Source organism: Salvia splendens, chromosome 8, assembly GCF_004379255.2.
Source record: "Salvia splendens isolate huo1 chromosome 8, SspV2, whole genome shotgun sequence".
In the NCBI taxonomy this organism is placed as follows: domain Eukaryota; kingdom Viridiplantae; phylum Streptophyta; class Magnoliopsida; order Lamiales; family Lamiaceae; genus Salvia; species Salvia splendens.
The window spans coordinates 943,784-969,428 of NC_056039.1; the positions used below are offsets into that span (position 1 = coordinate 943,784).

At 36.4% G+C, this 25,645-nt stretch overlaps 5 protein-coding genes, 3 non-coding genes and 1 pseudogene across 10 annotated transcripts; 6 read left to right on the forward strand and 3 right to left on the reverse strand.

Annotated features, from left to right (window-relative positions):
• Positions 1-1,732: 1,732 nt before the first annotated feature.
• On the forward strand, positions 1,733-3,736 carry LOC121743060 (ribosomal L1 domain-containing protein 1-like). 2 transcript variants are annotated; one of them, XM_042136239.1, is made up of 2 exons: positions 1,733-1,869; positions 2,379-3,736. In XM_042136239.1, the coding sequence occupies exon 2, from the start codon at positions 2,403-2,405 to the stop codon at positions 3,561-3,563; it is 1,161 nt and encodes a 386-aa protein (XP_041992173.1). In that variant the 5' UTR covers positions 1,733-1,869; positions 2,379-2,402; the 3' UTR covers positions 3,564-3,736. The 2 variants fall into 2 exon arrangements, with proteins under 2 accessions (XP_041992173.1, XP_041992175.1); XM_042136241.1 differs by having other exon boundaries at positions 1,756-1,869; positions 2,382-3,736.
• Positions 3,737-5,810: 2,074 nt separating this feature from the next.
• Positions 5,811-9,012, forward strand: LOC121746215 (serine/arginine-rich SC35-like splicing factor SCL30A). 2 transcript variants are annotated; one of them, XM_042140150.1, is made up of 6 exons: positions 5,811-5,941; positions 6,892-7,066; positions 7,166-7,243; positions 7,990-8,154; positions 8,253-8,411; positions 8,496-9,012. In XM_042140150.1, the coding sequence occupies exons 2-6, from the start codon at positions 6,912-6,914 to the stop codon at positions 8,788-8,790; spliced, it is 852 nt and encodes a 283-aa protein (XP_041996084.1). In that variant the 5' UTR covers positions 5,811-5,941; positions 6,892-6,911; the 3' UTR covers positions 8,791-9,012. The 2 variants fall into 2 exon arrangements, with proteins under 2 accessions (XP_041996084.1, XP_041996085.1); XM_042140151.1 differs by having other exon boundaries at positions 8,256-8,411.
• Positions 6,361-6,437, forward strand: LOC121746262. Its single transcript, XR_006038965.1, has one exon. It is a non-coding gene; the product is annotated as a small nucleolar RNA Z102/R77 (small nucleolar RNA).
• Positions 6,510-6,586, forward strand: LOC121746259. The gene has a single exon (XR_006038962.1). It is a non-coding gene; the product is annotated as a small nucleolar RNA Z102/R77 (small nucleolar RNA).
• On the forward strand, positions 6,650-6,726 carry LOC121746261. The gene has a single exon (XR_006038964.1). It is a non-coding gene; the product is annotated as a small nucleolar RNA Z102/R77 (small nucleolar RNA).
• A 366-nt stretch (positions 9,013-9,378) lies between the features above and the next one.
• Positions 9,379-10,981, reverse strand: LOC121742993. The gene is made up of 3 exons (XM_042136158.1): positions 10,749-10,981; positions 10,334-10,675; positions 9,379-10,229 (listed from the first exon to the last, which is right to left on the reverse strand). The coding sequence occupies exons 1-3, from the start codon at positions 10,897-10,899 to the stop codon at positions 9,559-9,561; spliced, it is 1,164 nt and encodes a 387-aa protein (XP_041992092.1). The 5' UTR covers positions 10,900-10,981; the 3' UTR covers positions 9,379-9,558.
• A 339-nt stretch (positions 10,982-11,320) lies between these two features.
• LOC121742992 (spermidine sinapoyl-CoA acyltransferase-like) lies at positions 11,321-12,957 on the reverse strand. Its single transcript, XM_042136157.1, has 2 exons — positions 12,089-12,957; positions 11,321-11,937 (listed from the first exon to the last, which is right to left on the reverse strand). Exons 1-2 carry the CDS (start codon positions 12,886-12,888, stop codon positions 11,412-11,414), a joined length of 1,326 nt encoding a protein of 441 aa, XP_041992091.1. The 5' UTR covers positions 12,889-12,957; the 3' UTR covers positions 11,321-11,411.
• A 1,978-nt stretch (positions 12,958-14,935) lies between these two features.
• Positions 14,936-21,080, forward strand: LOC121744599 (annotated as a pseudogene).
• Positions 21,081-21,596: 516 nt separating this feature from the next.
• LOC121743906 (serine/threonine-protein phosphatase PP2A-2 catalytic subunit-like) lies at positions 21,597-25,280 on the reverse strand. The gene is made up of 11 exons (XM_042137292.1): positions 25,017-25,280; positions 24,076-24,132; positions 23,821-23,904; positions 23,666-23,737; positions 23,298-23,369; positions 23,073-23,113; positions 22,853-22,919; positions 22,554-22,745; positions 22,377-22,466; positions 22,198-22,305; positions 21,597-22,098 (listed from the first exon to the last, which is right to left on the reverse strand). Exons 1-11 carry the CDS (start codon positions 25,107-25,109, stop codon positions 22,033-22,035), a joined length of 942 nt encoding a protein of 313 aa, XP_041993226.1. The 5' UTR covers positions 25,110-25,280; the 3' UTR covers positions 21,597-22,032.
• Between the last annotated feature and the right edge of the window lie 365 nt (positions 25,281-25,645).

A 25,645-nucleotide genomic window follows, 5' to 3' on the forward strand; every position in this document is an offset into this window, starting at 1 on the left:
AAGACTAACACCAACCATTTCGGCTTTTCACTTTTGAAGCTTCATTTTGGTTGATTTTAGCTCTAAGTCAAGTAATTGTTTTCTTTGACCTTGTATGATTATATGAAAAAATTACGGATAATTTATATTTTACTTGGATAGATTGGATCAATTATTATGTAGCTGTGACTTGATCTAATTAGGATAGATGAATTATGTATACAAGGAAACTTTTGTTGAATTCATTGTAATATGAGAATTTATGAATTACAGATGAATTGTTTATGAAAGAGGTGAAAGAGGAGGGTATATTGGTAATTTTACATTTAATATGGGTTATGGATAAAGACCTGATAAATTAACGGACCTGTTTTGGGCTGATAACAAAGATGAAGAAATGAACTAATTTGTTTCGTGTCTAGACGGGCCGCGATGGGCCCATGTCTTAAACATGGGCCATATAAATAGTTCATTTTATCTACCAAACAGTCAGATTAATCAAGATATCTTATCTAATCAAGGTTTGTCTTATCTACCAAACAAGCACTCAAGATACAATTTAATCTTAACTACCAACTTAAACCCCCAATTTTATTACACACTTAACAAAGAACCACATAATTCATCTAGGAATCAAAGCCCATTGGCCCACTAATAATGATTTAGTACTATATTTTTTGTTGGTTTCTCCAAGCCCATTTGTAGGTTTTTATAAAGCCCATTTGGCCTGATTTATGACACCTTGTATTTTGTATAGCATTTGGAAAACATAGAATACTTATAATTTTATATCACCATTCCATATTAGTTTGATATTTCTTTTCGCCACATACATAAGAAATGAATGTTTAAAAGTTTAGTTGAAAGATAATAAAATAAAAAATAAATAAAAGAGAAAACAAGAGTAAAATATGAAAAAAATAAAGTTTCTGAAAAAAATGACTGAATTACTTTGGACGACCTAAATAAATAATTGAAATTTAAAAAATTATGTTTTAAATAATAATTGGGCCATTCAAAATGTTTATCGCCTCTTCAAATTATTCTCAAGCTATCACTTATTAATAATGACATGCATGCATTAATGTATAGCATTTTGGTTGATAGCTAAATAAATAACTATATACGTGATCTTCAGAGCTATTAGTCTTATTGCAAATTAAGTAATATTATGAATAATTAGTTCTACGCATATTTTTATCTTAGATGAAACATGGCATTGAAAAGTTATGTCAACGGTTTTACGCACACTGAAAACCGTGTGTGTATAAAATCGTTGACATAATAAATGTATTACTATCTTTTATGATTGTTATAGCAATTGAAAGATTAAATTTATATTCTCCCTGAGCAGCTATATGCTTTCTTGCTTAGTCATCATATTCACATTTATAGAAGATATTCTTATTCAAGAGATTGAAAAGGATTTTCTGAATTTTAAAACTCTTATTATTTATCGTATCTCCAAATAAAAAATTCTAGATACGCCACTGTTAGTATATTGTTAGACTCAAATTCTCAATATCAAATCACGGATTGGTAATCCATATTTCTTAAAAGGCCAAATTGTGAAATAAATTGTAAAATATGGTCAAATTCAGATTCCTACAATGAAATACGCAATTTTAAAAAGGCCAATATTTTGGGCCTTTTATTGATTTAAGCAGGGTTGAAATTTTCTGAAGTATATGCAGTTCAAAATTGTCGATTAATAATTTTATAATCAAAATATTTTAAATCAGGGTTTAGGGTTTAAGAGTCAAATTCAATACTATTTCTAAATTCCATTTGCCCTAACATTCGATACTCTCTAATTCCTCCACCACTTCCCGCCGCCTCGCCACCGCCGTCACCAGGCTGCGCCGCCATATCTGTGCTTCTCAATAACAGGTACTGTCCCAATCCATAATGATCTGTCTCGTCTGGTGTGTGTGGAATTTTTTTTTTTGGGGGGGGGGCGACAGTTACATGTTTTATTGGAGATGTTGAATTATTCATCATCGACCTTTATTGTATGATCACTCACACCGGAACTACAATTACGGCTGATTACAAAAGAATTGAAGCTGGATTTGTATGTGTGTAGTTATTATTGCTATGTTTGCGGAAGAAGTTACTTGAAATATTTAAGGTGTTGAGAAATGATTGGCTGTTGAATAGCAATATGTATGAAGTAGATGTGTGGAGATAAGATTAATTAGTCTTAATCATAGTGTTGTTGTAAGCAATCTGTGTAGCAAATTATTTCTTAATCTCTCTGTTCTGATGCTTTCAGCACAAGGATTTGTTTATTGCTCAATTTTATTATGTGTTGACAATTTTCCAGTAATTTGGAAGTACTCATTGTACTATCCAACAATTTCTTAATTCACAGTTGTTAATGTCTTATTGTATGACAGAAGAGTTTTGGACAGTTTGGCCAAATGTCTTCCAACACAGCCTTCACTACCGCACCTCCGAGGGTGAGTCAGTCTGCTATAGAGGCGGCTGTGATCGCCCTGTTGAAGTACAAAGCCTCCCAATCCGCCAACGAGAAGCTCCAGTTACTGCCACAAGATGATTATTTATACCTAAACCTCACCCTCAAAAAAATCCCATCAAATCCTCGCACAAACCCCTACAAAGTCCCGCTTTCGAACCCTGTTTTGGAGGCCTCTGGATCGGAGGTATGCTTAATTGTCGACGACCGGTCGGGGACGACGACGCCACCGTCGGATCAAATCAAGAAAATGATTAAATCCCAAGACATACCGATTTCAAAAGTGATAAAGCTCTCGAAGCTGAAGGCGAACTACAAGCCCTTTGAGGCGAGGAGGAAACTCTGCAACAGTTACGAATTGTTCTTGGTTGATAAGAGGGTTGTTCATTTGTTGCCTAAGTTGATTGGGAAGGAGTTCTTCAGGAAAAAGAAGCTGCCTTTAGGGGTGGATTTGGGAAAGAAGAATTTGAAGTTGCAGGTGGAGAGGGTTTTAGGGAGTGCCTTGTTGTTTATCGGGACAGGGACTTGTTCGGTTCTCAAGGTTGCTAAGATGGAGATGGAGAAGGACGAGATTGTACAGAATGTGTTGGATGCCATCAAGGGAGTGACTGAGAGGGTGCCGAAGAAGTGGGATGGTGTTAGGAGCTTGCACTTGAAGTTCTCTGATTCCGTGGCTTTGCCGATATACCAGGCAATGCCGGATGTGAGGTTGAAGATTGAGGGGTTGAAGGACATAGAAGAGGAAGGTGAGGTAACTGAGGTTAGTGATAGTGACAGTGCTAAGAGTGGGAAGAAGAAGCAGAAGACGAAGGGAAGGATTCACGAGGTTCGATATATGGACGTTGGAGAGGATGTGGATAGTGACATTGCTGATTTGGAGGAGAGTGAGGTGAGGGAGAAGGGGGTTGAAGATGTTGTAATGCAGAGTAGTGGTGATGAGGACAAGGGGGAAAATGAGGAGCTGAGGATTTTCGAGAGTTCCGGGAAGAGGAGGCGCGAGGAAGAGGGGAAGAAGAAGAAGAAGAAAAGCGAGCGTGGAAGAAAGTTGAGTAGCAAGGTGAAGGAAGTGAAGAGAAAGAAATCAAAATCAGTTATCAAGGTATGAGGATTGAGTTGATTGAACCATCCAAAAAGTTTTGGTTAAAATAGTGGTACTATAAACTTTGATGTTCATTGCTTTTTCATTGACAATATGCATTTGTATTATCCAGTTTGCTGAATTTTGATGATTTCATGAAACTGAATCATTTTATATAAGGTTAGTTGTTGTTGTTTTCTCTTGGATCTGTACCTTTTTTTCAAAGTAAATGTGGCAGTTTTGAATAGGCAGGAATATGTGTCCTTGTGTTGACTTAGGGATCGAGCACAATGCCTTTAAAATTTCTTTTAATATTAATTTGAAAACGAGTCAGGAAAGTAAATAAATTTTTAAAACATTATTATTGTTAAGTCTTGGTGTTCACCCAAAGCAGAAAAGCAAACATTCATACAATATCAACATTTGGTTATTTAAAGTTATCTAATATATGAACTAAATTATAAATTTCACTTGAATTTTCTAAATTACATGTAAGGAAGCAATAAATTTATCTTCCAATATTTTTGATAGTCTTTAACCAACAAATTTCTTTGAAAGTAATATTCAGGTTTCAATTTATGTTAGTAACATGTGTTTAGCATACATGCAAAATAAAAATACTATAAGGCCATGTTTGGTTGGAGGGAAAGTAAAGTTGACAAGGAAAATGATTCATGGGAAAATGAATCCCGGGAATATGATTTCTAATAACTTTACTTTCCCGTGTTTGGAAAATATCAAGATTTGAACGTATATATTTGATTTAAACACTAAACTAAAAATATACTTATCATTTTTTATTTATAAAAATAATAATACATATTATTTAATAAATTATTAATTACAAATGATAATAATTATATTATTTTATTTATTATTACGATGGATAGTTTAAATATGGATTATACATCATAACATATAATAATAAATATTATTATTATTATCATTATATTTAATTAATTTTTAATTGAATAAATTTTATAATTTAAAATTTCACTACAATTTTATTGTTAATTACGAATTTATAAATTAATAATTATTATATTATTATATAATTATAATTATATTTAATTATTTAATAAATTATTATTATTATTATTATTATAAAAATAAAAATAAATATTAATAATATAGTTATAATTATGATAATTTGAATTATAGTTATTTATTATCCTGAAATTAAGTATGGTTTATACTTTTAAATTATTTTTAAAACATTGTAATAAATAATAACAATAATGATGATGATGATGATGATGATGATGATAATAATAATAATAATAATAATAATAATAATAATAAACTGTACTATATTGCATTAAATATGTAAAAATCCTAAAACTGGAAAAAGAATACCTAAGAAAAGTTAGGATTCAGAATCCTAGAAAGTTGTACTAACTTTTCTTGTTTCAGGATTTTGATTACTTTCCCAGTTTGATTAAAACGAAAACAAACACAAGAATTTAAAATTTAAGTAATCAGATTACTTTCCCAGACAGAATCCTGGCAACAAAAAATGGCCTAAGGATATTGCCGAAAACAACACTCCTTGCTAATGATTTTCCGAAAATTTACCTCTTCCATTGGGCTTATTTGATCTTATAAAAAGGAAATCATTGCCATGATTTTTGAAGTAAATGAATAAAGAATTCCATATAATCATAACTATTAACCATGATTCAAATCGAAGATTTTATTAATTAATCAAAAACATGTTGTCCACTAATTCTTTTTTAATTTGGTGGAAATAAAATCATTGCTAATGGTAAAGTTTAACCATATTTTAATTTGATTGGTGGTTAACACCATAAATGGGCTTTTAGACTGCCTACTAACAAGTTTTGGGCTTATTGATTTAAGGAAGGTCATGTTTGACTTATTTCCTATAACTACTATATATAATTATGTATAAATAAATTTATAACCAAAATAATTTAAATTACAAAGTTTGACCAATTGTCAATCTAGTAGTTTTTAAATATAGTCAATTATATCAAAAATTTAATAATCGTAATCTAGATTTGGGGAAATTATAATAATTTAATAACTTTCATGCTACTATAATTTATAAATTTTATATAGATAATATTGTACAAATTCACATAAAATCCATGAATTTCGGCTACCATATTACAACAATTTTCTCCAATTCAAATCAATTGAACTATTAAAAAAATGTCAAAAGATGAATAGCTAATTTTGAATGTTGGGATATCAATTAATTGACCCAAATTTAATTATGTTTACAAGGAAATATTTCCAATTAAGTGAGAGGGCAAATTGATTGGTATCTGTGTCCGATATTTGCTTATAAATTCCATTTGCCCTAACATTCAAACATCATATTTACTCTGTGCTTCGTCCGCCGCTCTCTCTCCCAAATTCAACTTTTCTCTTGCTCGAAGGTAATCTCCTCTCGTCTAATGCGTTTTACCTACCTACATTTCTCCACGTTTCGATCCAATTTTTACAAGAATCAGCTCGCACTAATACGCTTTTATATACGATTTCTGATTTTGAATTAGAGAGAGGCCTGTTCTTCGAATTAGGTTTTTATATTTTCAAATTAGTATTTTGGATCTGTGATTTTTTAGCTTATCCTTAAGCGCTCTTGCTGCTGAATCCCCAAAATATCTGATTCGATATGTTCTTTTTGGGTTTTAAAGTTTTTAATTTTCCCCCTTAGGTGTTTTTTACTAAAATTTGACGGATTAGTCTTTTACTTTTAACTTTTGTCGTGTTGGCGTTTTTGTGTATTGATTCCACATTTGTCTGTTTTGAGGAGAAGTTGTTGCGGTTTTGTTTTCTTACATTGGCTATCGAAGAATGATATGACGATTATAATATATTGATAGCTGTTGTGATAGCTACTTATCATGTATTAGCTCTAGCTGATCATTCTTGCCAGTATTATTGTACTACTCAATTTATAGTTTGCTTTATTTATTTTGTTTTATTTTTTGGATTTTTGGCAAATGAAATGATGATCATAATTGTTTGATAGCTGATGTGATAGCTATTTATCATGTATTAGCTCTAGCTGATCATTCTTGCCAGTGGATTTTACTCATATAATTGTTTGCTTTGTTTATTTTATTTTTTTGGTCTTTGAAGAATGAAATGATGATTACTATTGTTTGATAGCTGATGTGATGGCTATTTATCATGTATTAGCTCTAGCTGATCATTCCTTCCAATTAGAATTTTAATGCTTTTTTGTTTTGCATCTGTTTTTGTATTTTGTTTGTGATTTGAAGTATACCATGTGAAAACATGGAACCATCAGTATTTAGGACACAAATAATAGCATCCACTTTGTCTTATCTCCCACTTTAATGGTTTATCTCCTTGGCAGATTTTGTGTAACTTGTCAAAATGAGGGGAAGGAGCTACACACCTTCACCACCAAGAGGTTATGCCAGAAGAGGAAGGAGCCCTCCGAGAGGAGGAGGGCGCTATGGAAGAGGAGGAGGGGATAGAGGTGATGCTCCAACCAGTCTGTTAGTGCGCAACCTTCGCCATGATTGCAGGTTAGTTTGTTGTACTTTTCATTTTGTTCATTTTTACCTACATTCGAGAAATGAAAGAACAGGAGTCCTGAATTCACGATTCTTACATTCTTATTGTAGGCCTGAAGACTTGCGGAGGCCTTTTGGACAATTTGGGCCGATTAAAGATATTTATCTGCCTAGGGACTACTACACTGGGTGAGCTTGGCAGAATGTTTTGACATTCTCTACTTTCAGACTTGCCATTCTCTATTTCCCTTTATGATATTAAAATCGTGGAAATTTTTTGCTTAATTTTCAACAGGTAGATTGTTCTTTTGAATGACCTTTTAGTGTTTTCTTTTTAAATTGAATATTTTTATCAAGTCATTTGGGATTTAGCAGTGAAGTAAGAGTTATGAAGACATCATTCAAGTAGTAAGTGCTGTGTTGAACATTCTAATAGTAAGAGGTCTCTTGACGTCAATCAAGTTATAAGGAGTTGAAGGTGATGTAATTGGTAATGGAGATTGGAAGGATTGTTGTTTGAATACAATGAGAAGATATCAAGATTTCAAGTCTTGAAGAATTTCAAGTCATCTTATATTGTCCTTACCAAGGTCAGCTGCCAAGTGCTTGTTTATGCGCTTATGATGGCCTTCCATGTTATTGGAATTATTTTTAGCTAATTGAGGTTTGTCTGTGCGTGAATCTTAGACAGTATAAGGTAGCCTCCATGGACTGCATTATCATTTTAACTTCCTTAATTTAGTTGATATTTTTGCATCATTTGAACTTTACATTTAATTTTTTCCTAGGATGTAATTTAAATAATTAACAAGGGCATATCATTATTCTTGGTTTGGGAGATAAAATGCAGCGCATTATATTGGAGAACATACTTAGATGAATAATATGTTAACTTCTGACTTATTATTTCTTTGATCGTCACTTTTTGACTGCAGTGATCCTCGAGGATTTGGATTTGTACAATTTGTGGACCCTGCTGATGCAACAGATGCTAAATATCATATGGATGGGCAAATATTGCAAGGTCGTGAATTGACTGTTGTTTTTGCTGAGGAGAATAGGAAAAAACCAACTGACATGAGGTCCAGAGAAAGAGGAAGGTACTCATCTGCAATCAACTCTTGTTTTACTTATTTCGAAAGCAATGAAACCAGTGTATGTTTGATAACATAATCCTTTGTTTCTTTCCTCCTGTCAGCAGTAGGGGAAACAGTAGAGGTCGTGTTTATGATAGGAGGAGATCACCTCCTCGCTATTCCCGTTCTCCCCGCTATTCCTCCCGATCACCTCCTCCACGATATGCAAGGTCTCCATCACGGGGCCGTGAGTACAACTCTCCTAAGAGAAGATATTCAAGGTTGGATGTCCTCTTTTCTTCGTAATTTGTAAAGCATCCTTTGCTATGTTTGCTTCTAGAATTCAAAATTATGAATACTTGCAGGTCTATTTCCCCTCATGAGAAGAGGTACAGCAGAGAGAGATCATACTCGCGCTCTCCACCACCACGGGAACAGTCCCCCCCACCATATGACGGACCAAGGAAGTGCAGTGGAAGTCCTGTGAGAGAACGATCTCCATTTGGGTCTAGAAGCCGCAGCCAGAGTCTTGGTCAAGGTCGTGGCTGTTCTCCAGTTAGAACTCCTCCTGCTCGTAGCCCCAGCCGTAGCAGAAGCCGGAGCCCTTACCCAGCAGACTATCCTACTGGACCCGTGAGGGATAGGTCTCCTAGCCAATGAGCTGAGCTGTACTCGCCTGCACCTTGTAATATCGAAAAACATGTGTTTACTACATTATCTAAACTAACTAGGTCGACCTTATTTTGTCTCAAACTTCCATTGGTTTCATGCCGACTGTTTCTGAAGCTGCTTTCTTGCTTTAGTCTGATTATGTCCGTCTTTGATGGTATTTGGAATGTTTGACATTATGATTATCAGTTTATGGAATTTGAATTTATATTATTTTTGTGTTCCATTACATTCCATCTGTTATATTCTACTATTAAAGATCGATTTTTTTATTTCTCTTCTCATTGAAATATTGAATTATTTTTTTATTTTATCATAGTAATCACTAGGAAAGTAGTCATTTTGAAATCAAATTTTAGTGGAGTGATGTTTAATGTTACTAATAAACATAATCATATTCAAGAAAGTAGTCATTTTGAATAGTTGATATCAAATGCAGCCATTATTTTTGTTTAATAAACATAATGAATTCAAGAAAACGGAGTAGTAATCTTGAATGTAACTAAGTGAATTTGTTTAGTTTGCTAGTAATAAACATGACCTTGAAAGATGTTTACTTTGTAGTACTACATAGGAGAGTTGGAGAAGGCATGCAACATGTATCATTTTTTTGATTGTAAGATGCTACATTCCCTAACGCTATTAGTTCACAAGTTCACCCGTTCCACTAACGCTATTCGTTCTATATTACACCACGAGCCATGGGTTTGGTGGGTAGAACTCAGAACCACTCGATCACAAGTTCACCCGTGGAAAACCCTATTCGTTCTCGCTTAAACCACGAGTCACGGGCTTGAATGCTGCCAACACGAGAGCTACTTTACACATGAGAAACCCCATCATTCCAAAAACAATATCTCTTGATGCCAACCTAACACCAAACTCCCCTGAAGCAGCATACTTCACCATCACCACAGTGAGTGCAAACACCAAAACTAGCACCAAAACAGAGCCTCTCAACATTCCAAAAATCCCCCCACCACTATCCTCCCCCTCTCTACGAATGAGAACAGGCGAAGGAAGTTCATCAACTGATCTCTGCACAAGCAACAGATAAGCGAATCCCAGTAGCCCCCCGATCAAGAAAGCACCCGCAGCATCCTCCCCCATCGAAACAGATGCAACTGCAGAGCCTGCTAGGATGAGCACAGCGTCGTAGAGCAGCAGTGACAGCTTGAGATACTCGTATTCTCTCATGCCCTCTTCGCTCGTTGCAGGGTAAGTAGCAGGTGAGGGATCCTCATCGAACAAGGTGGATTCGTCCCCCGATAATGCAGCTACCGAGATAGGCCTGAACTCCATCATCGAAGCCTCCCCCTTCTCCCCAAGCAAGATATCCTCCAAATCAAAGCCATATCTCTTGATTTCTTGATTCCTTCCCCCCAATTGAGAAATCACCATCAAATTCATCCCACTTATCCTCCATTGACCTAACATTTTCATCAAGGGGGGAATGAATCCAAACATAGTGTCACTGTCACTCATAGACATGATTTCACCATCTATTATCATGATAAGAAAAATGTGATCTTACCTGATTCCAAACTGATCCAAACAGCATGAACTCTCCCAAGACGAGGTCCCTCAAAAACAAGTTCATCAACAGAGCCTCTTTGAAAACGCAGTGAATCATCAGCTCCAGCAGAAGTAGCAGGCAACCGTTGCAATATCGAGGATCCATTCTCATCAATTACACACAACAGAATACCAGAATTCACATCACTGATACCTGATCCGTAAGCATTACTAGTTTGTAACCTCAATTTATACAGTGATTCGGATTTTCTAGATGAGAGAGACTCAAACGCCTTTTCGAGAGATGAATTCACCTCCTTGACTGGAATCAGCCTTGAAGGCTTTGCATATTCCTGAAAATCTACAGCAAAAATCGTAGCGAATCGGATCAGAATTTCTCCAACAACAAAAAAGGAACTGCGAGTTCAAAATACCTTGATAGCTGGACTTCTTTGAGCTTATGACCAATCGCAAACACCTAAAATTAATCCCTAATATTGTCGTCTGATTTGGGGAAATGGAATATTTTGTGGGGAATTTAGTTAGGGTTGGCGAAATCAGAAATTTTGAAGAAGAAAGATTCATTTCTGCAATTTTTTCATAAACAAGACGATGATTCTATTCCGCCTTTTTAAAAGAAATCAAATAAAATTAGGAATTATTGTCGCTGATAAGGTAACACGTTTTCTAGTAAAAATATCAACGTTAAATAAACACAAGATCTAATTTGGCATTTCTTCGTCTAATTCTTTATGACATGGAATTTATTTGTTTAATATAATTAATATTTCAAATACAACACGCTAAATTGTATAACTAATGAAATCTCTATATAAAATGTTATCGGTAGGGACTCTACTAATTTTTTAATTTCGGCCATCCAACTTTCGGTATTTGAATGTCCAAAAAATGAAAAAAAATTCAAAAAACACATTGCTTTGCAGACTGATGCCCTTCTCTTATAAAACATCAGATTTTATGGAAAGTTTATGTTCTTAGGGACCAATTTTTCATCATTAATTTACTTCAATTTTTTCATCAGCAAACAATCCATCCATCACACACAATATTTCCTTACATTCTCTAAGATAATACAATCAAATTGGAGACAACAATCCATTTTCCATGTTCCTCAACTTGTCCATCTCTCCCCTAAAACCCAACACCAAACCCTCCTCCAAATGCACCAACACCTTCACCACCCCCTCCTTCCCGGGAAGGAAAAAGCACGGCTCCACGCTCCCGAGGAGGCGAGCCGACAGTGGCACCACTGCTGTGGGCCCACCCCACCCGAAGTCCACCGCTGAATGGCCCAAGTGGCGCCAATCGGTGAACCCACTCACCCTCCTCCCACTGTTGATCCCTTCGCCGTAATGCAGCTCCTGAAAGTCCAGGTAGGACGCCACATACTCGGCCGTGGCGTGCTGCTTGCTCCCCTTGATGGCTGCCGCGGTCTTCCACACTGGCTGCCCGGCCACCTCCCCTGCCGTGAGGTGCACGAACATCGGGACGCAGCTGTTGCCCCAATAGCTAGCCGGGAGAGGTGGATTCACTATGTTTCTGATGCTGATTGAATATGCAAAGGTTACATTCTCATTTTGAGGGAGTTTCTCGACTTTGATCCTGCAATGTGATCATTGCAAACAAGGTTAAGCTTCATAGATTAGTACTCCATGAATCAACAGAATTTACTAAGTTGATTAAGTATAACAATCGATTAAATTCGAGAAGCTAAAGCCTAAAATATAAATGCACAATCCAAAACAATCCATACCTTGAACTCCAAATAAGAGCACCCAACGCTTCAAAAGTGGTAAATTTCAACCCGGATTGCTTGTACCACATCTCCTTGACCCGACCCAACCACTCCTCCTCCACATTCAAATACTCCTTCACGACCCGTTTACCCGAATTCGCATAAGGCGAAAAATCCCTATCCAAGCTCAAGAACTCTCGAATCGGGTACTCCACACGAGGCGGGCACCGGGGCCCGAGCAACACGGACCGATCCCAAACCGGATCTATCACCCCGACCCCACCCGCCCCGCGCGTGGCCTCCGCCACCGCGCTGAAAAACAGGGTGGCGCCGAACCCGTCGCAGATCGCGTGGTGAACACTCGCCCCGAGAACGAACCCGCCGCAGCTGAATTTGGTGATCTGAAGAACCATGGGCCGGATCGGGTCGGATCCCGGATCCGGGTCGGGCGTCAGCTGGTCCATGAAGGAGGGATCTCCGTCGCCGTCGCCGGTGGCCAAGATGCCGCCAGCGACGGCGAGGACCACCGGCAATCCGTCGCCGGCGCGGCAGTGGAGCTCGAAGCGGTGGTCGGAGGGGCGGCGGCGGAGGGTGCCGGCGAGGGGGTAGTAGGGGAGGAGGGCAGCGGAGAGTGCGGCGGTGATGACGTGGAAGGGATCGGATTGGTTGTGACGGCTGTTGGGGTAAATGCGGAGGTAGCGGAGAGTGACGAGGAGGTTGCGGTCGGTGTCGAGGTGGGAGAGAGAGAGGGCGTGGTCGTGATCGAACGGCGGTTTGATGGGGCGGATCACGGCGGTTTCGTGGCGGAGGAGCTGCATTTTTGGTGGTTGGTGGTGGCGGCGGAGGTGGTGGCGGGAATTTATAGTTTGAGGAAGAGGGGAGAAGGTGACGTGGCGTGTTTTATCACCTCATTTTAAAGCACTAGTTTGGTGAGAAAAAAGTAATCCATATGCTCTTTAAAATAAAAAAATTTAATCGGAAAATCGTGTTAAAATAAGATTTGAAAATAATATTAAAAATTTTGTTTTTTTCGTGAATTAATATTTAGGATTTAAATTATTCAATTTTAATTTTTTATAATTTAAGTTATGTAATTTTTGCATTTTTTGGATTTAAATTATATAAGTTTTAATTTTTTAGGAATTTGTAATGTCATTTTCGGGGTTTTTAATGAAATTATATTATTAATAAAATGTTTGTATTAATTGTATTTTTAAATTGATAAATATAATAGTGGAACTCATGAATAGTTATGGAATAAGTGAATTGTTAAGTGTTGTCCCTTAGTTGATGAATGGAATAAAATATGGATAAAAGTGGTGTGTGGCCGTAAATAGTTAAGAGATTGCTCTTTTTTATGGGTAAATGAATATAAATTTAAATGTCACCCCACAAATGACTATAACCCGAGACCATTGGCCACGTGCATTAACTTCTCTACCGCTTGACAATCATATCCAGAATCTGACACATATCATTCATAAGTATTATTAACATCACAATCGATCCTAGGACGAACACCATGACGAAGATCATCGATCACACTCACGATTGTTTCTATCAAGCATTCTTTGACAACTTTCTTCTTGTTATGACTTACACAAAATGAGGATGGTAGATGGAGCCTCTTTCACTGCCAAATGATCCGGCGCTTCCAAAAATCCATCATATTCGAAAAGGGTGAGCATTGCATGATGTACACTTTGTTGGAGTCGAGAGTGGACAACGCTTTGAGTGTTGCAGCCGCTTTGGAAAGTATATCCACCATTTGTGCCACGACATCTTCAGCCACTTTCCCGGATTGAGGGTATATCCTCTGTCCATTCGCACAGAATTTTAACAAATGTCTTCTTTACTGTCAATGATGAATCGTGTGAGATCACATGCAACACATGTGGGAGATCTTCCTCTTCGGGAAAGGTTGTCGTCGTTGGGATTACCAGAGTGTTATCAGGTTGCGGACCGAGTGTTTTGGAATGAGAGGTGACCGCTCAACGTATTAGATCTTCCCAGATAGAATCTCATTTTTAATCATATGTCTACCAACATAACAACCAGTCAAATGTTAGTAGATGAAAATATAATACTAGTATATAAATCTTTTAATTACAAAATATATTTAGAAAAGACAACACAATATTAGATAGAACGTGTTGATAAAAAATAAATCCAATCAAAAGGTTTCAAACTTAATAAAATAGAGGGAGAGAGGTTTTTTTTTCTTTAAAAAGGAGGATCGACGGTGGTTCCCCACCTACCCCCGAAGTGACTCGGACCCCCGGCCTAACGGTCGGAGGTGAAGCGTCTTACCAAGACGCGCTTCGTTGTCAAGGTGGGACCCAATGGGTCCACCAGCCCCGCAGGAACGGGTCCAGGATTTTTCACCTCCCCCAGCTCCTGGGTCCAGGCACGGGTACATGCTTAATCACCTCCCGAAGCTCTGGAGTCAGGCCAGTGAATCCACTAGGCCCCAGGGAAATTAATCCCCAAGATGGGCCTCTCAGGGGTCGAACATGCGATCTCTAGGATGAGGTGGTATCCTTGCCTCCCTTCTCAACCAGTTGAGCTAGTTTGAGTTCCCAAAATTTCACCAATTATAAAAATCTGGAGTATATAAACCTCTAGTTCACGGGTTGTCAAACATGTGGCGAACAGTGTCCACCCAATTAAGAATACGTCTAATGTTTACCCTCACCGTATCAGAGTTAGTCAACATGTAATACTTATTATCTATCACCCAACACGTAAATTAATTCTATGAATATAAATAGAAAAAAAAATGCAAACTTGGTCTATCACTAAATTTCAATTTGTTCCATAAAAAAAATCGAAACAGTATCCTCTTTCGAAAATCAGAGCGAGAGAATGGTGGAGGTGGATGTGGCGGTGAATGTGATGGAGCTGCGGAAAAGGGTGGAGGAACTGTTGGCAGACATTGAGGAAGATGGCCTCCATCTTAGAAGGGTTCAGAAACTTCTGTTTGTTCTAAAAGAGTTGAAAATAGCTGATTTGGAAGTTACGTTGTCGGATGTTATGGTCTCCGTGCCGAAGCTGTTTGTTTGCCCACTATCTAAGAAGCTTATGACTGATCCCGTGCTTATTTCCACTGGAATGGTTTGTTCTTCTACACCTCTCTCATAAATTATTGAAATTATTTGTAATTTTGGTTGGTTGGAATCATGGGTATGCCAATGTATGTTTAAATACTTTGTTTGTGTGATTTTAGTTGGAATCATGGGTATGCCAATGTATTTTTAAATACTCTGTTTGTGTGATTTTGGTTGGAATCCTGGTCTGCCAATTATTGTTTAAATACTTTGTGTGATTTTGGTTGGAATAATTTGGAGATTCCAATAAATCCATCATATTCAAAATGGGCCCACATTGCCAGATGTACACTTTGTTGGAGTCGAGAGTGGACAATTCTCCAAGTGTTGCAGCCACTTTGGTCCTAAGTTGCACACTTCCGGCCTCATGCCTTGTAGCATCGATGAGAATCTCGATTGCATCGTGCGTTTCTTGACACTATCATTGTCAATGGATATATTTGTGATGATGTCCAAAATATTCCCCCGCACATCTTCATCTACGATCTCCACTTCGGAAAGTATATCCACCAATTGTGCCACGACGTCTTCGGATTCAGTCACTTTTCCCGGATTGGGTATATCCTCTGTCCATTCGCACATAATTTTAACAAATATCTTCTTTACTGTCAATGACGAAGCGTGTGATTACACATGCAACACATATGGGAGATCTTCCTCTTCGAGAAAGGCCTTCCTGTCATCGTTGCGGACTGAGTGGTTTGGAATTAGAGGTGACGGTTCAACATAAAAGCTCTTTTTCAATCATATGTCTACCAACATAACAACCACTCAAATGTCAGTAGATGAAAATAAATACTATCCGTCCCTCACTAAGTAAGACATTTTTTTTGGCACAAGATTGAAGAAAGTGAGATTTTATTAGTTAAGTGGGAAGAATAAAGTAAGAAAGAGAAAAATAAGGGAGAGAATACCAAAAAAGAAATGAGTTATTTATCTTAGGATGTCTCAAAAAGGTACCTGAGTCGCTTAGTAAGGGACATAGGGAGAGAGAGGGTTTTCAAGTAGAGGACAAGTAGTATACTTATATTAGAAAAGGAAGACAAAGGTTTTGCATTTTTCGGAAGTTTGATATTTTTGTTCTCAATGATTTTACATTTTTTTGAAATTTAATATTTTTGTTCTTAATTGGCTGATTATCTTTAGCTAATGCCGTAAACTCGGGTAAGAGCTGAAGATTCACGGTTCCGCTATCTAACTATTGCCTCCATCCCAATTAAGTTAAGTCAAAATTTTTGGGTACAGATATTAAGATATTGTGTTGAAAAGTAGAAAAAAAAGGATAATGTAGGAAAGATAAAGAGATAGTAAAGTAGATGATGTAATAAAGTAAGTAATTGGATGTTTTATTTTTTTTATCAAAAAAAAAGGAAATTATTGAATTTAATTAGAACATCACATAAAGGAATATACTACTCAACTTAGTTGGAATTGAGGGAGTATGCAAGTCCAGTTATTTTCAATACAAAAGAATCATAACTTTCTCTTTAACAAAAACCTCATATTAAGATGTCTTTTATTCAATATCTTGTCTCTAATGTGCACTTCAAGATTTAATTCCTATGCAATACACAAAATGTCCGAATGTTGGTTGATTGGAAATTTGGAATCAAATCATCTGACCAATGGATTTTTGAATTTTTGAAGGATTAATGGCAAGCACGCTACTTTGCTAATTAAATTAAATACTCCACTTTATAGTAATGGTTTAATTATTAAATCAAAATGGTGTTTCAAAACATGTTTAACGTTTTTAAAGATATGTAGCCATTCAAATTGGACCTTTTTTTCTTGAAAACTTTACGAGTAATTCAAAAATTCATGTTGACTAGATCATGCCAAATTGCCAACCCCCCAATTTAATAACTGGATTGAGAGTGTAGTATCAATCGAGTTTCATTAAATTGATTGTCAAGACAAGACCAGATTATGTGAGATGATTAAATCAAATAAAGGACATTCTGGTATACCAGCGTACTAAAACGTAAAAACTATTTGTATGATGAATGAATCGAACTCGTTTTAATTAAAAGTGATTATTACAAAACTAATTATTGTTTTTAATAAAAAAAATTATTGTTTAATTTATAAAAGAAATTCATCGGTCCCACAATAGGAGTCACATTTGATGCGAGCACGGATTTTAAGAAATGTAAATAATATTGAGTTAGTAAAATTAGTGGAATACGAGATCCACTTTTTTATATATGTTTATAATAGAATGTGAGTAAAGTGGGTTAGTGGAACGTGAGATCTCCTTATCATGTTTATGATAAAAGTGAAATATGACTAGTTTTGTGGGGACAGAAGGAGTAATTTTTCTAAAAAAAATAAAACAATTCAATAGTGATCGATGTGCACGGTGCACGAGCCCGCACACAAGTGCAGCTCAAGTATTTATACAATACTGGAGTATATAAATCAAGTAAAGGGACTTCTTGTAGCTTATCTACCAGCATAGTTAAAAAATCTAAGCATCGTCGTCAACAATGGAAGAAAATTAAAGTGTCGTATAATTCATAAGATAAATACAACATAATACCAAATACATCGTCGTATTCTTGTAAAAATCAACTAATAATTTTAATTAAATTAACATTTTCCATTTGTACGAATTGTTGTTGCTTCGTTTGAGTTCCACGTGGCATGCTAGCTCCTCGATCACGAACACAATAAAATATCAATGTAATACTATTTATAAATTAATAGAAGGTATCGAAGTCGGCCAAGATACCTTCATTCATCCCACAAGAAGACAATATCCAAAAAAATAATTTGTTTAGACCCATTGTGACTTTTATGTCTCCGACAAATTAGCATCTTTGTGGCAATGAACTAAGAATCATCTACTACTATGCTAAATTAATTTGAACTTTTCTATAACATTAAAAAAATGTCAAATGATCTTGTTAAAATGGTAGATTGCACTTAATCTAACACACTAAACATATAAAGTATTTGCATAATTAAGATTTATGGGAATGAGCGGATTTATTATGTAAAAATGATTTACGCCTGAAGTGAAAGAACGAAGGAGAAGGTCTTTTTGTGATAAAATCTTAATTTCATTATGCACATTTTTTCAAAAATTTCAAAACGACATCATTTTATACATTTTAAAAAATAAATTATGCAGATCCTTAGTGGGTGAAGAGGCTTAAGCCCCTACCACACTATTTCTTTTTCTTATTTGCAAATGTTAATATTAGCGAAATTGTTCGAAATCATTTTCAACCCTTAATAAGTTGACGCAAATGAAGATCAATTATTAGATATAAGAGGATTAGGAGAGACTGAAATTAGAGACAAAAATGAAGAAAAATGGTCGCAAAAAATTGTTGGTTTGGGAAAGGAAGAAAAAAATGTTAATGAGAAAAATAAAATAAAAGAAAAATGGTAAAATGTTTTTAGGGCTAAAATATAATAGTATTAAATATATTATTGATATTTATTAATGTTATTATAATGCAATTAGTTTATATACGTCCATAACAATATCTCATAACCAATCTCTCATACTAATTTATTATGATTAAATAAGCATATAAGTTAAAATATAACATCACAACTAGTAGGGTGTCCATGGGGGCATTACAATATGGAAAATGTGACCTATATACTCCCTTCATCCCTCTGCAGTAGAGACGTTTCATTTTGAACACTCATTTTGAAAAAATTATAATAAATAGTTAAAGTGTAGAGAAAGTAAAGTAAAAAAGAGAATAATATAGTTAAGAGTCTTCTCTATACTAATCTTTCTCTAATTTTACATTTTCTCTATTTTAATTATTTATTATCATTTTTCCAAAACGGGGGCTGAAAATGAAACGCCTCTACTACATAGGGACGGAGGGAGTATATAATATATGTTGATCTCATCCAGCCTGCATAGATAGAGAGGCAAAATTCTCTGAGATTTAGGCAAAAATGAATGCAGCATTTTCTTACCAAACAATACTCCCTTCCATCAAAAAATGCAACTGCATATCTATTTCAAGAAACAACACAAAAAACAGTAGTGCAAGAGCAGCCATAGCTATTCCCAAAACAAGAAAAAAACATAGTATTTCTCAGACAGAACTGATATCAGTTCATGGAACTGCTTCCACCGATCTTTTCGTGCATGATTGTCGAGAGGCAGACGAGGAAGGCTGAGGCGACGGCGTTCGATCTCTGTCAAAACCCTAGTTTTCACCCGGTGTTCCTTGAAGAAGCCTATGAGAGATGTAGAGATTTGTGTGCCGAATATGCAAAGACATTTTATCTAGGTTCAATCTCTTTCTCGTTATCTTTTTTTATTTAATTTGTAGAGGAGTTATGTGTTAATTTGTGGAGATTAAATGAAATATGGGATGATGCAGGAACACAGTTGATGACTGAGGAAAGACAGAAGGCAATATGGGCTATTTATGGTTAGTAAAGTATATTTTTACCTTCTTAATGCAAGAATATGTTGATATCTTTGTGAGGGTAGTAATGCTGTTTGAGAATATGATTGCTAAGAATATGGTTTTTGGTAAACTAGTTAATCATGTATTTTGAAATATCAAGGAAAACTATTAGGTTTTAGAATTTATATTTATTAGTTAAATTCAGTTAATTATCTAACATAGTTACTAAAGTAAAACTTTCTTAACTAAATAATAAATTTAGAAAAAAAATAATAATCATATTAATAATAAGGTACTAATAAATGTGTAAGAAAAAGAATATTTAAAAAACCTAGAAACAAAGAATTCTAGAAACTTGCACAAGTTTTCAAGATTCGTATAAACAAACCGAGTCATGGTGTCAGCTTGTATTTCATGGTGGTTTCATTTTATGATGCATGCAGTGTGGTGTAGGAGGACTGATGAACTGGTTGATGGGCCAAACTCTGCACATCTTAGCTCAACACTTGATAGATGGGAAGAGAGATTAGACGACATCTTCAACGGCCGTCCCTACGACATGCTTGATGCTGCCCTAACCGATACTCTCTACAAATTCCCATTAGTCATTAAGGTACTTCTATTTTAATGGGACTGTGTCATTTTGTATGAGACAATTGAGAAAATTTGAGATTTCGTGTTATGATATTATGAGATTGACCTGATCTTGAAAAGAAATTCATGACTCATATGGAGTTTATTCATGATCTGCAGCCTTTTAAGGACATGATAGAAGGGATGAGAATGGATACGAGGAAAGACCGGTATGCAAACTTCGAAGAGCTTTACATGTATTGCTACTGAGTGGCCGGGACTGTTGGTTTAATGAGTGTTCCAGTCATGGGAATTGCACCCGAGTCTTTGCTGTCGGATCATAGGATTTATAATGCAGCTTTGTGTTTAGGAATTGGGAATCAGCTAACAAACATTCTTAGAGATGTTGGAGAAGAGTGAGTCTTCAATCTATGACATGATCATGTTTGTCTGATCCTATGTTGTCTGATCCTCTCTTTCCTCTCTCTCTTTATAGTGCATCAAGAGGGAGGGTGTATCTTCCACAAGATGAACTGGCTGAGTTTGGATTATCAGACAAGGATGTTTTCTCAAGAAAGGTGACAGATGGTTGGAGGGAGTTCATGAAAGAGCAGATCACGAGAGCAAGATTCTACTTCGACCAGGCGGAGGAGGGAGCTACACAGCTACACGAGGCTAGCCGTTGGCCGGTATGAGTCTGAATCCTCTTCCAAGTTTATTAGTAAAATACAACACATTTTTATAGACTAATGTACCTGATCTTTTTGGCAGGTTTGGTCTGCGTTGTTGTTGTATCGTATGATCTTGGACTCGATCGAGAGCAATGGCTATGATAACCTGACAAAACGAGCATACGTGGGCAGAGCCAAGAAACTGCTTACCTTGCCTGTAGCATTCGGTAGATCCCTGCAAACAAAACCAAGTATGGTTCTCTCATAAGAGAAAAGAGTGAGTGCGAGAGAGAGTCACAAACAACATTTTAGCTTTGATTCCTTCTGTAGATTTGCTGTTGTTTATATATACGTATACTGGAATCTGATATATGATATAAATGAATACAGATGATCGCCATATTCTACGCACTTGCAATGATCTTCATCATATTCCAGAAATACAACCACGAATTACAAATGTCTGGAAAAGCTCTATTGCTATACCAAGAACGTTTTCTAAAACTCTTTGACCCCCGAATTTTGAGTATCCTACTTTCACGCAATTCACAGGGTTCAACAAGCAATCGATATTTCATGATCAAGGGTGTAATACTATTTGTAGTAGCGGTCCTTATATATCGTATTAACAATCGAAATATGGTCGAAGTTCCTAAATATAATTTCAGCATACCTACACATGCTAAGGTATCAAACTTTTCATCACGAGTCATTCCAGCAGAAAACGAGCATGGATTTAGTCGAAAGCAGCAACACAAAGCTCAACTTGTTAAAGCAGAACATATGGATCAAATGACCATTCATTAATAGCAGGAACAAAAGAATAAAACAGCATCCATTAGAAATGTTTAGAAGTCATAAAACTCTCTCCTCTACAACCTTTTGTAATGTCAAAAGGTTATGGAGAGACAAAAACTTAATGTAGTCTTCGTACAAAATATGGTAAACTAAAAATCGAAAAAAGGGAAAGTGGGAGAAATTTCCACATCTTTGCATCAGTAGCCTATGTTAATGGACAGCACAGCCAGCAGCTCCACTGCCTCTTTTGCAGTATGTCTCTGTTGTAACAGCTGAACCGAAGAAAGCAGAACCAGGCTTCGTTTTTATGCTTTCTACCACCCATTTGATTGATACTTGCAGTAAAATTATAGGCAGCTATCGACACACAAAACAGCTAGCAGGTATCTGCCTTGCACAACTCGGCAACCCCTCCATCTACTTCAGAGAAAGTAATCTGGTGTTCTTCGAGTTACATCTGGCTCACCACGTCTGGGAGCTGGCTCAAACTGCAATTTCACAATACGAAGCTAAAGTCTCGCGTTCACAAATACCAGAAGACACACAACATGAGAGAGAGAGAGAGAGAGGGAGAGAGGGGGGGAGACCTGAATAAAAGTATGACCCTTGCAGTCATCAACTTCAAGAATAGATGCCATGTTTCCACAGCGGTAACAATAATTAGGTGCACTGAAGATAGTAACAACCTTTTGGTCCTGCATACAAGCAACCACAGCTATCAATCGGATCGTAACTAAGACCGCAGTTAAGAAGTTACTGTAATTACATGAGCCCAATTAAATCCCTCCATAACCAGCTGGTGAGCTCTAGCAATAAGCTTCAAGTTGTTTGTATGGTTGAATTGCTCCGATATGTCCTATTAAATAAGCATGAAGAAAGTATATCACTTAAATCATTACGTGAACAAACATTGGAGGATGAGCAAGAAGCAATGGATAAATACTTGGCCAAATGTATATCCAGCACCCCTTGGAGAGATACCCCAGCCACATCGATCATCAGGATCAGACCACAAAAGGTCACACATAGGCCCTTCATGAGGAACTTCTTGAACCCGGTCGAAGCTACGGACATTATCAAGAGTTTCTATGGACGGCGACAATCCACCATGGAGACAAAAGATTTCTGACTCAACCTAAAAGTAAGACCAAAATCAAATATTTCAGTCAATTCATGAGGACATGGAACGGGAGGATATTAAGACTCTAAGCGTGGTGGTATATCTTCAGCAAATATACTAACCAGTGCAGTAAGAGGAAGGAAGTCAAAAAGATCTGTGAAGGTCTTCCACACATTGGCGCTTCCATATCTGTGCACAACAGAACAAAATTAACACAGAAGCATACGTCGAATAACATAAGCATAGCAATATGGATGATAGTGCACGATAATGTCACTTTGATTGTTATTTTTCCCATGGCTTTATAAGATATTTTCATTTAAAGGAACTCACTGAACTTACTTTCGCAGGCATTCGTCATAAAACCCATAAACCTGAGTAATCTGCAAAAAACCAATAATTCATTTTAGCACTAAGACATGGAGGATTATTTAGGAACTCCTGAGTGAACTCAAGAAACTACAGATACAGATTATGAGAAACAGTCATTCCATCAACAAATTCATGTCCTGCGTGCAGTTTAGCAACCAAGACATATATAAAGACAGAGCATTGATACAAATTTACCTGACGGCTTTCATGATTTCCACGTAGAATAGTGATCCTTTGAGGATAACGCACTTTCAAAGCAACCAAGAGCTGAAACAAATTTATGTACATGTCAAATGAAGATTAGACTCATGACTCATCCATCCTAATTTCCTGGCATTAAATAAATCAGGAACATCAAGCAATGTACAAAATAAGGTGATTAGCTTCAGGCACTTTTGATAAATATGTTGGTGGATACAGTTTGGAACAAATTCTCTCCTCACATTAGAGCCAGATCATACTTAGAAGGCAACACAAGAAAGTATTGTGTAATTTGGAAAAATGATGGAAATTAAATGATTCATTAGCATTTCACATATAAAATATAAAAGGATTCAACTAACCGACACTGTCTCCACAGAGTAGTATCCTCGATCAACATAATCTCCCATAAACAAATAATTTGTATCTGGACACTGCCAAAAATGTGAAAACATATTAATCTTCTGAAGCAAAATCTGAGACAAAATAGAATACAGCAAGAGATTCGAGTATATACCTTCCCACCAATCCGGAAAAGCTCAGCAAGATCATGGAACTGACCATGAATATCACCACATATAGTAACTGGGCTTTTAACGGGCTGTAAGAGATATAAAGGTTAATTTTCATAGCAATAGGAAGTGGTAATATGGGATACAAGATGACTACAACTACCTAATTACACAAAAAAAAAACAAGAATTAAAAATCATTTCAACCTACAAACATATTTGTATATGCAGTAACAGCCGATTATAAGGAGGAAAGAAAACCTGCACATTGCTCTCTTGCATCAGGATCTCCTTGGCCTTGCCGCATAGCACCCTTACCTAGAAAAATCAGTTGAGACCATAGTTAAAGACCTCATTTAACATGGAAGAACCTATACAAGCCTCGTTGTGCATATTAACCCAAATTGTGAATAGCATTAGATATCACCGCTAAAAAAGTTGATCAATCTCGAAATAAAAAGAAATATAGGAGTAAAAAGATTGTGAAAACCATCAGTGCTTTCACATCGAAAATCTAACAAATATGTTAATCACAACCACACCACAGCAGTTAGACACAAAAAAAGAACATGACTAACTAAACAAGCCGGGTGCCGTGCGGTACGAGTGTTTGTATACCCATAAAATAATTACCAAAAAATTTCTATGTAATGTCACAAAACTAAAGCAAGGAAAGTGTGTGTTTCCTCAATGAACAATATCCAGTACAAAGATTCTTTATCTTTACCCAGAAAAACCATTACACCATCATTCATGCTAAACAAAGGTATCATTTTCAATCCATAGACACATCAGAAAACCATTACACGCTCTATCATTCCAAAATAAGAAAAAGGAATGCAACGAAGCAGCACAATCAAATCCCAAAAACACATCCTGGAATACCTCAACTTTCTTAAAATACATTCAAACTGAGGAGAAGAAGCCGAATTTTGAATCGAATGCGGTGAGCCTCAAACAATATAACCGTAATTTCCAACAAAAGATTCGGCGAAACAAAAGAATCAGCTAAAATATTCCATTCCACACCTTAAATTCCCCCAAATGGATCCAACGTCCAAATGGATCCAACGTCGGAAACAGAGGATCAAATCCACCACACGGTTCAATAAAATTCGAATTCCATAACAAAAGCAATAAAAAAAATACCACCTTGAAACGTGAAACCAACGAGTTCATGAAGAATCGCGGAAAATAAATACCTCAGGCTCGGACAATGGCTTGCACTGCACGAGCTGCGCGATTTGTTCGTCGAGGTTGCCATTGGTTCCCCCGCCAGCGGCCGCCGCGTCCATCAGGTGTGGAATTAAACCCTAGATTCCTCGATTTTCCGATGCGATCGATCCCTCCGACGGCGTCGTTGCGTTGGTTGGTTTTTTTCGCTCTGGGGCGAAGATGGTGACAGGTGGATACTGCCGAGTAGAGAGTAGTGGCGAGGAAATCGAAGGGAGTTTCCCAAAATTACCGAAAAGCCCTCTCAGGTTTCAATATTTTGGTTTTGTTGCTTCTAAATATAGAGTACCCACTATTTTGTGACAAGTAAATTTGATTAATATTAGTATATGAGTAAATTTGTGACGAGTAAATTTAGGTTTAATTGTACTTTTCATATTAATAGTTTGGTAAATGTATGACAAATTCCCCAATTTTAAAATTTGGTTGATCATATATTGAAATTTTGATATTTCTCTTAGTTATTTTACGATGAAAATTATGGTATTGGTATGTCACGTGTCTGTGCATAAATAGCGTTGTTTGATTGGCTGAATTTTATTTCATACAGTTATACATAATTTCTCAGAATCTGAGATCGTGTACAATTAAAAAAAAT

Excerpts from the sequence above, each read along its gene's own strand:
- LOC121743060 (XM_042136239.1), top strand. The coding sequence starts at position 2,403 with ATGTCTTCCAACACAGCCTTCACTACCGCACCTCCGAGGGTGAGTCAG.
- LOC121746215 (XM_042140150.1), top strand. The coding sequence starts at position 6,912 with ATGAGGGGAAGGAGCTACACACCTTCACCACCAAGAGGTTATGCCAGA. Across the intron at positions 7,244-7,989 it reads CCTAGGGACTACTACACTGG|TGATCCTCGAGGATTTGGAT; the intron begins GTGAGCTTGGCA and ends TTTTGACTGCAG. Across the intron at positions 8,155-8,252 it reads AGGTCCAGAGAAAGAGGAAG|CAGTAGGGGAAACAGTAGAG; the intron begins GTACTCATCTGC and ends TCCTCCTGTCAG.
- LOC121742993 (XM_042136158.1), bottom strand. The coding sequence starts at position 10,899 with ATGAATCTTTCTTCTTCAAAATTTCTGATTTCGCCAACCCTAACTAAA. Across the intron at positions 10,676-10,748 it reads AAAGAAGTCCAGCTATCAAG|ATTTTCAGGAATATGCAAAG; the intron begins GTATTTTGAACT and ends TTTTTGCTGTAG. Across the intron at positions 10,230-10,333 it reads TTGGATCAGTTTGGAATCAG|GTCAATGGAGGATAAGTGGG; the intron begins GTAAGATCACAT and ends TGAAAATGTTAG.
- LOC121742992 (XM_042136157.1), bottom strand. The coding sequence starts at position 12,888 with ATGCAGCTCCTCCGCCACGAAACCGCCGTGATCCGCCCCATCAAACCG. Across the intron at positions 11,938-12,088 it reads GCTCTTATTTGGAGTTCAAG|GATCAAAGTCGAGAAACTCC; the intron begins GTATGGATTGTT and ends ATCACATTGCAG.
- LOC121743906 (XM_042137292.1), bottom strand. The coding sequence starts at position 25,109 with ATGGACGCGGCGGCCGCTGGCGGGGGAACCAATGGCAACCTCGACGAA. Across the intron at positions 24,133-25,016 it reads AGCCATTGTCCGAGCCTGAG|GTAAGGGTGCTATGCGGCAA; the intron begins GTATTTATTTTC and ends TGATTTTTCTAG. Across the intron at positions 22,306-22,376 it reads AGGGATTTAATTGGGCTCAT|GACCAAAAGGTTGTTACTAT; the intron begins GTAATTACAGTA and ends GCTTGTATGCAG.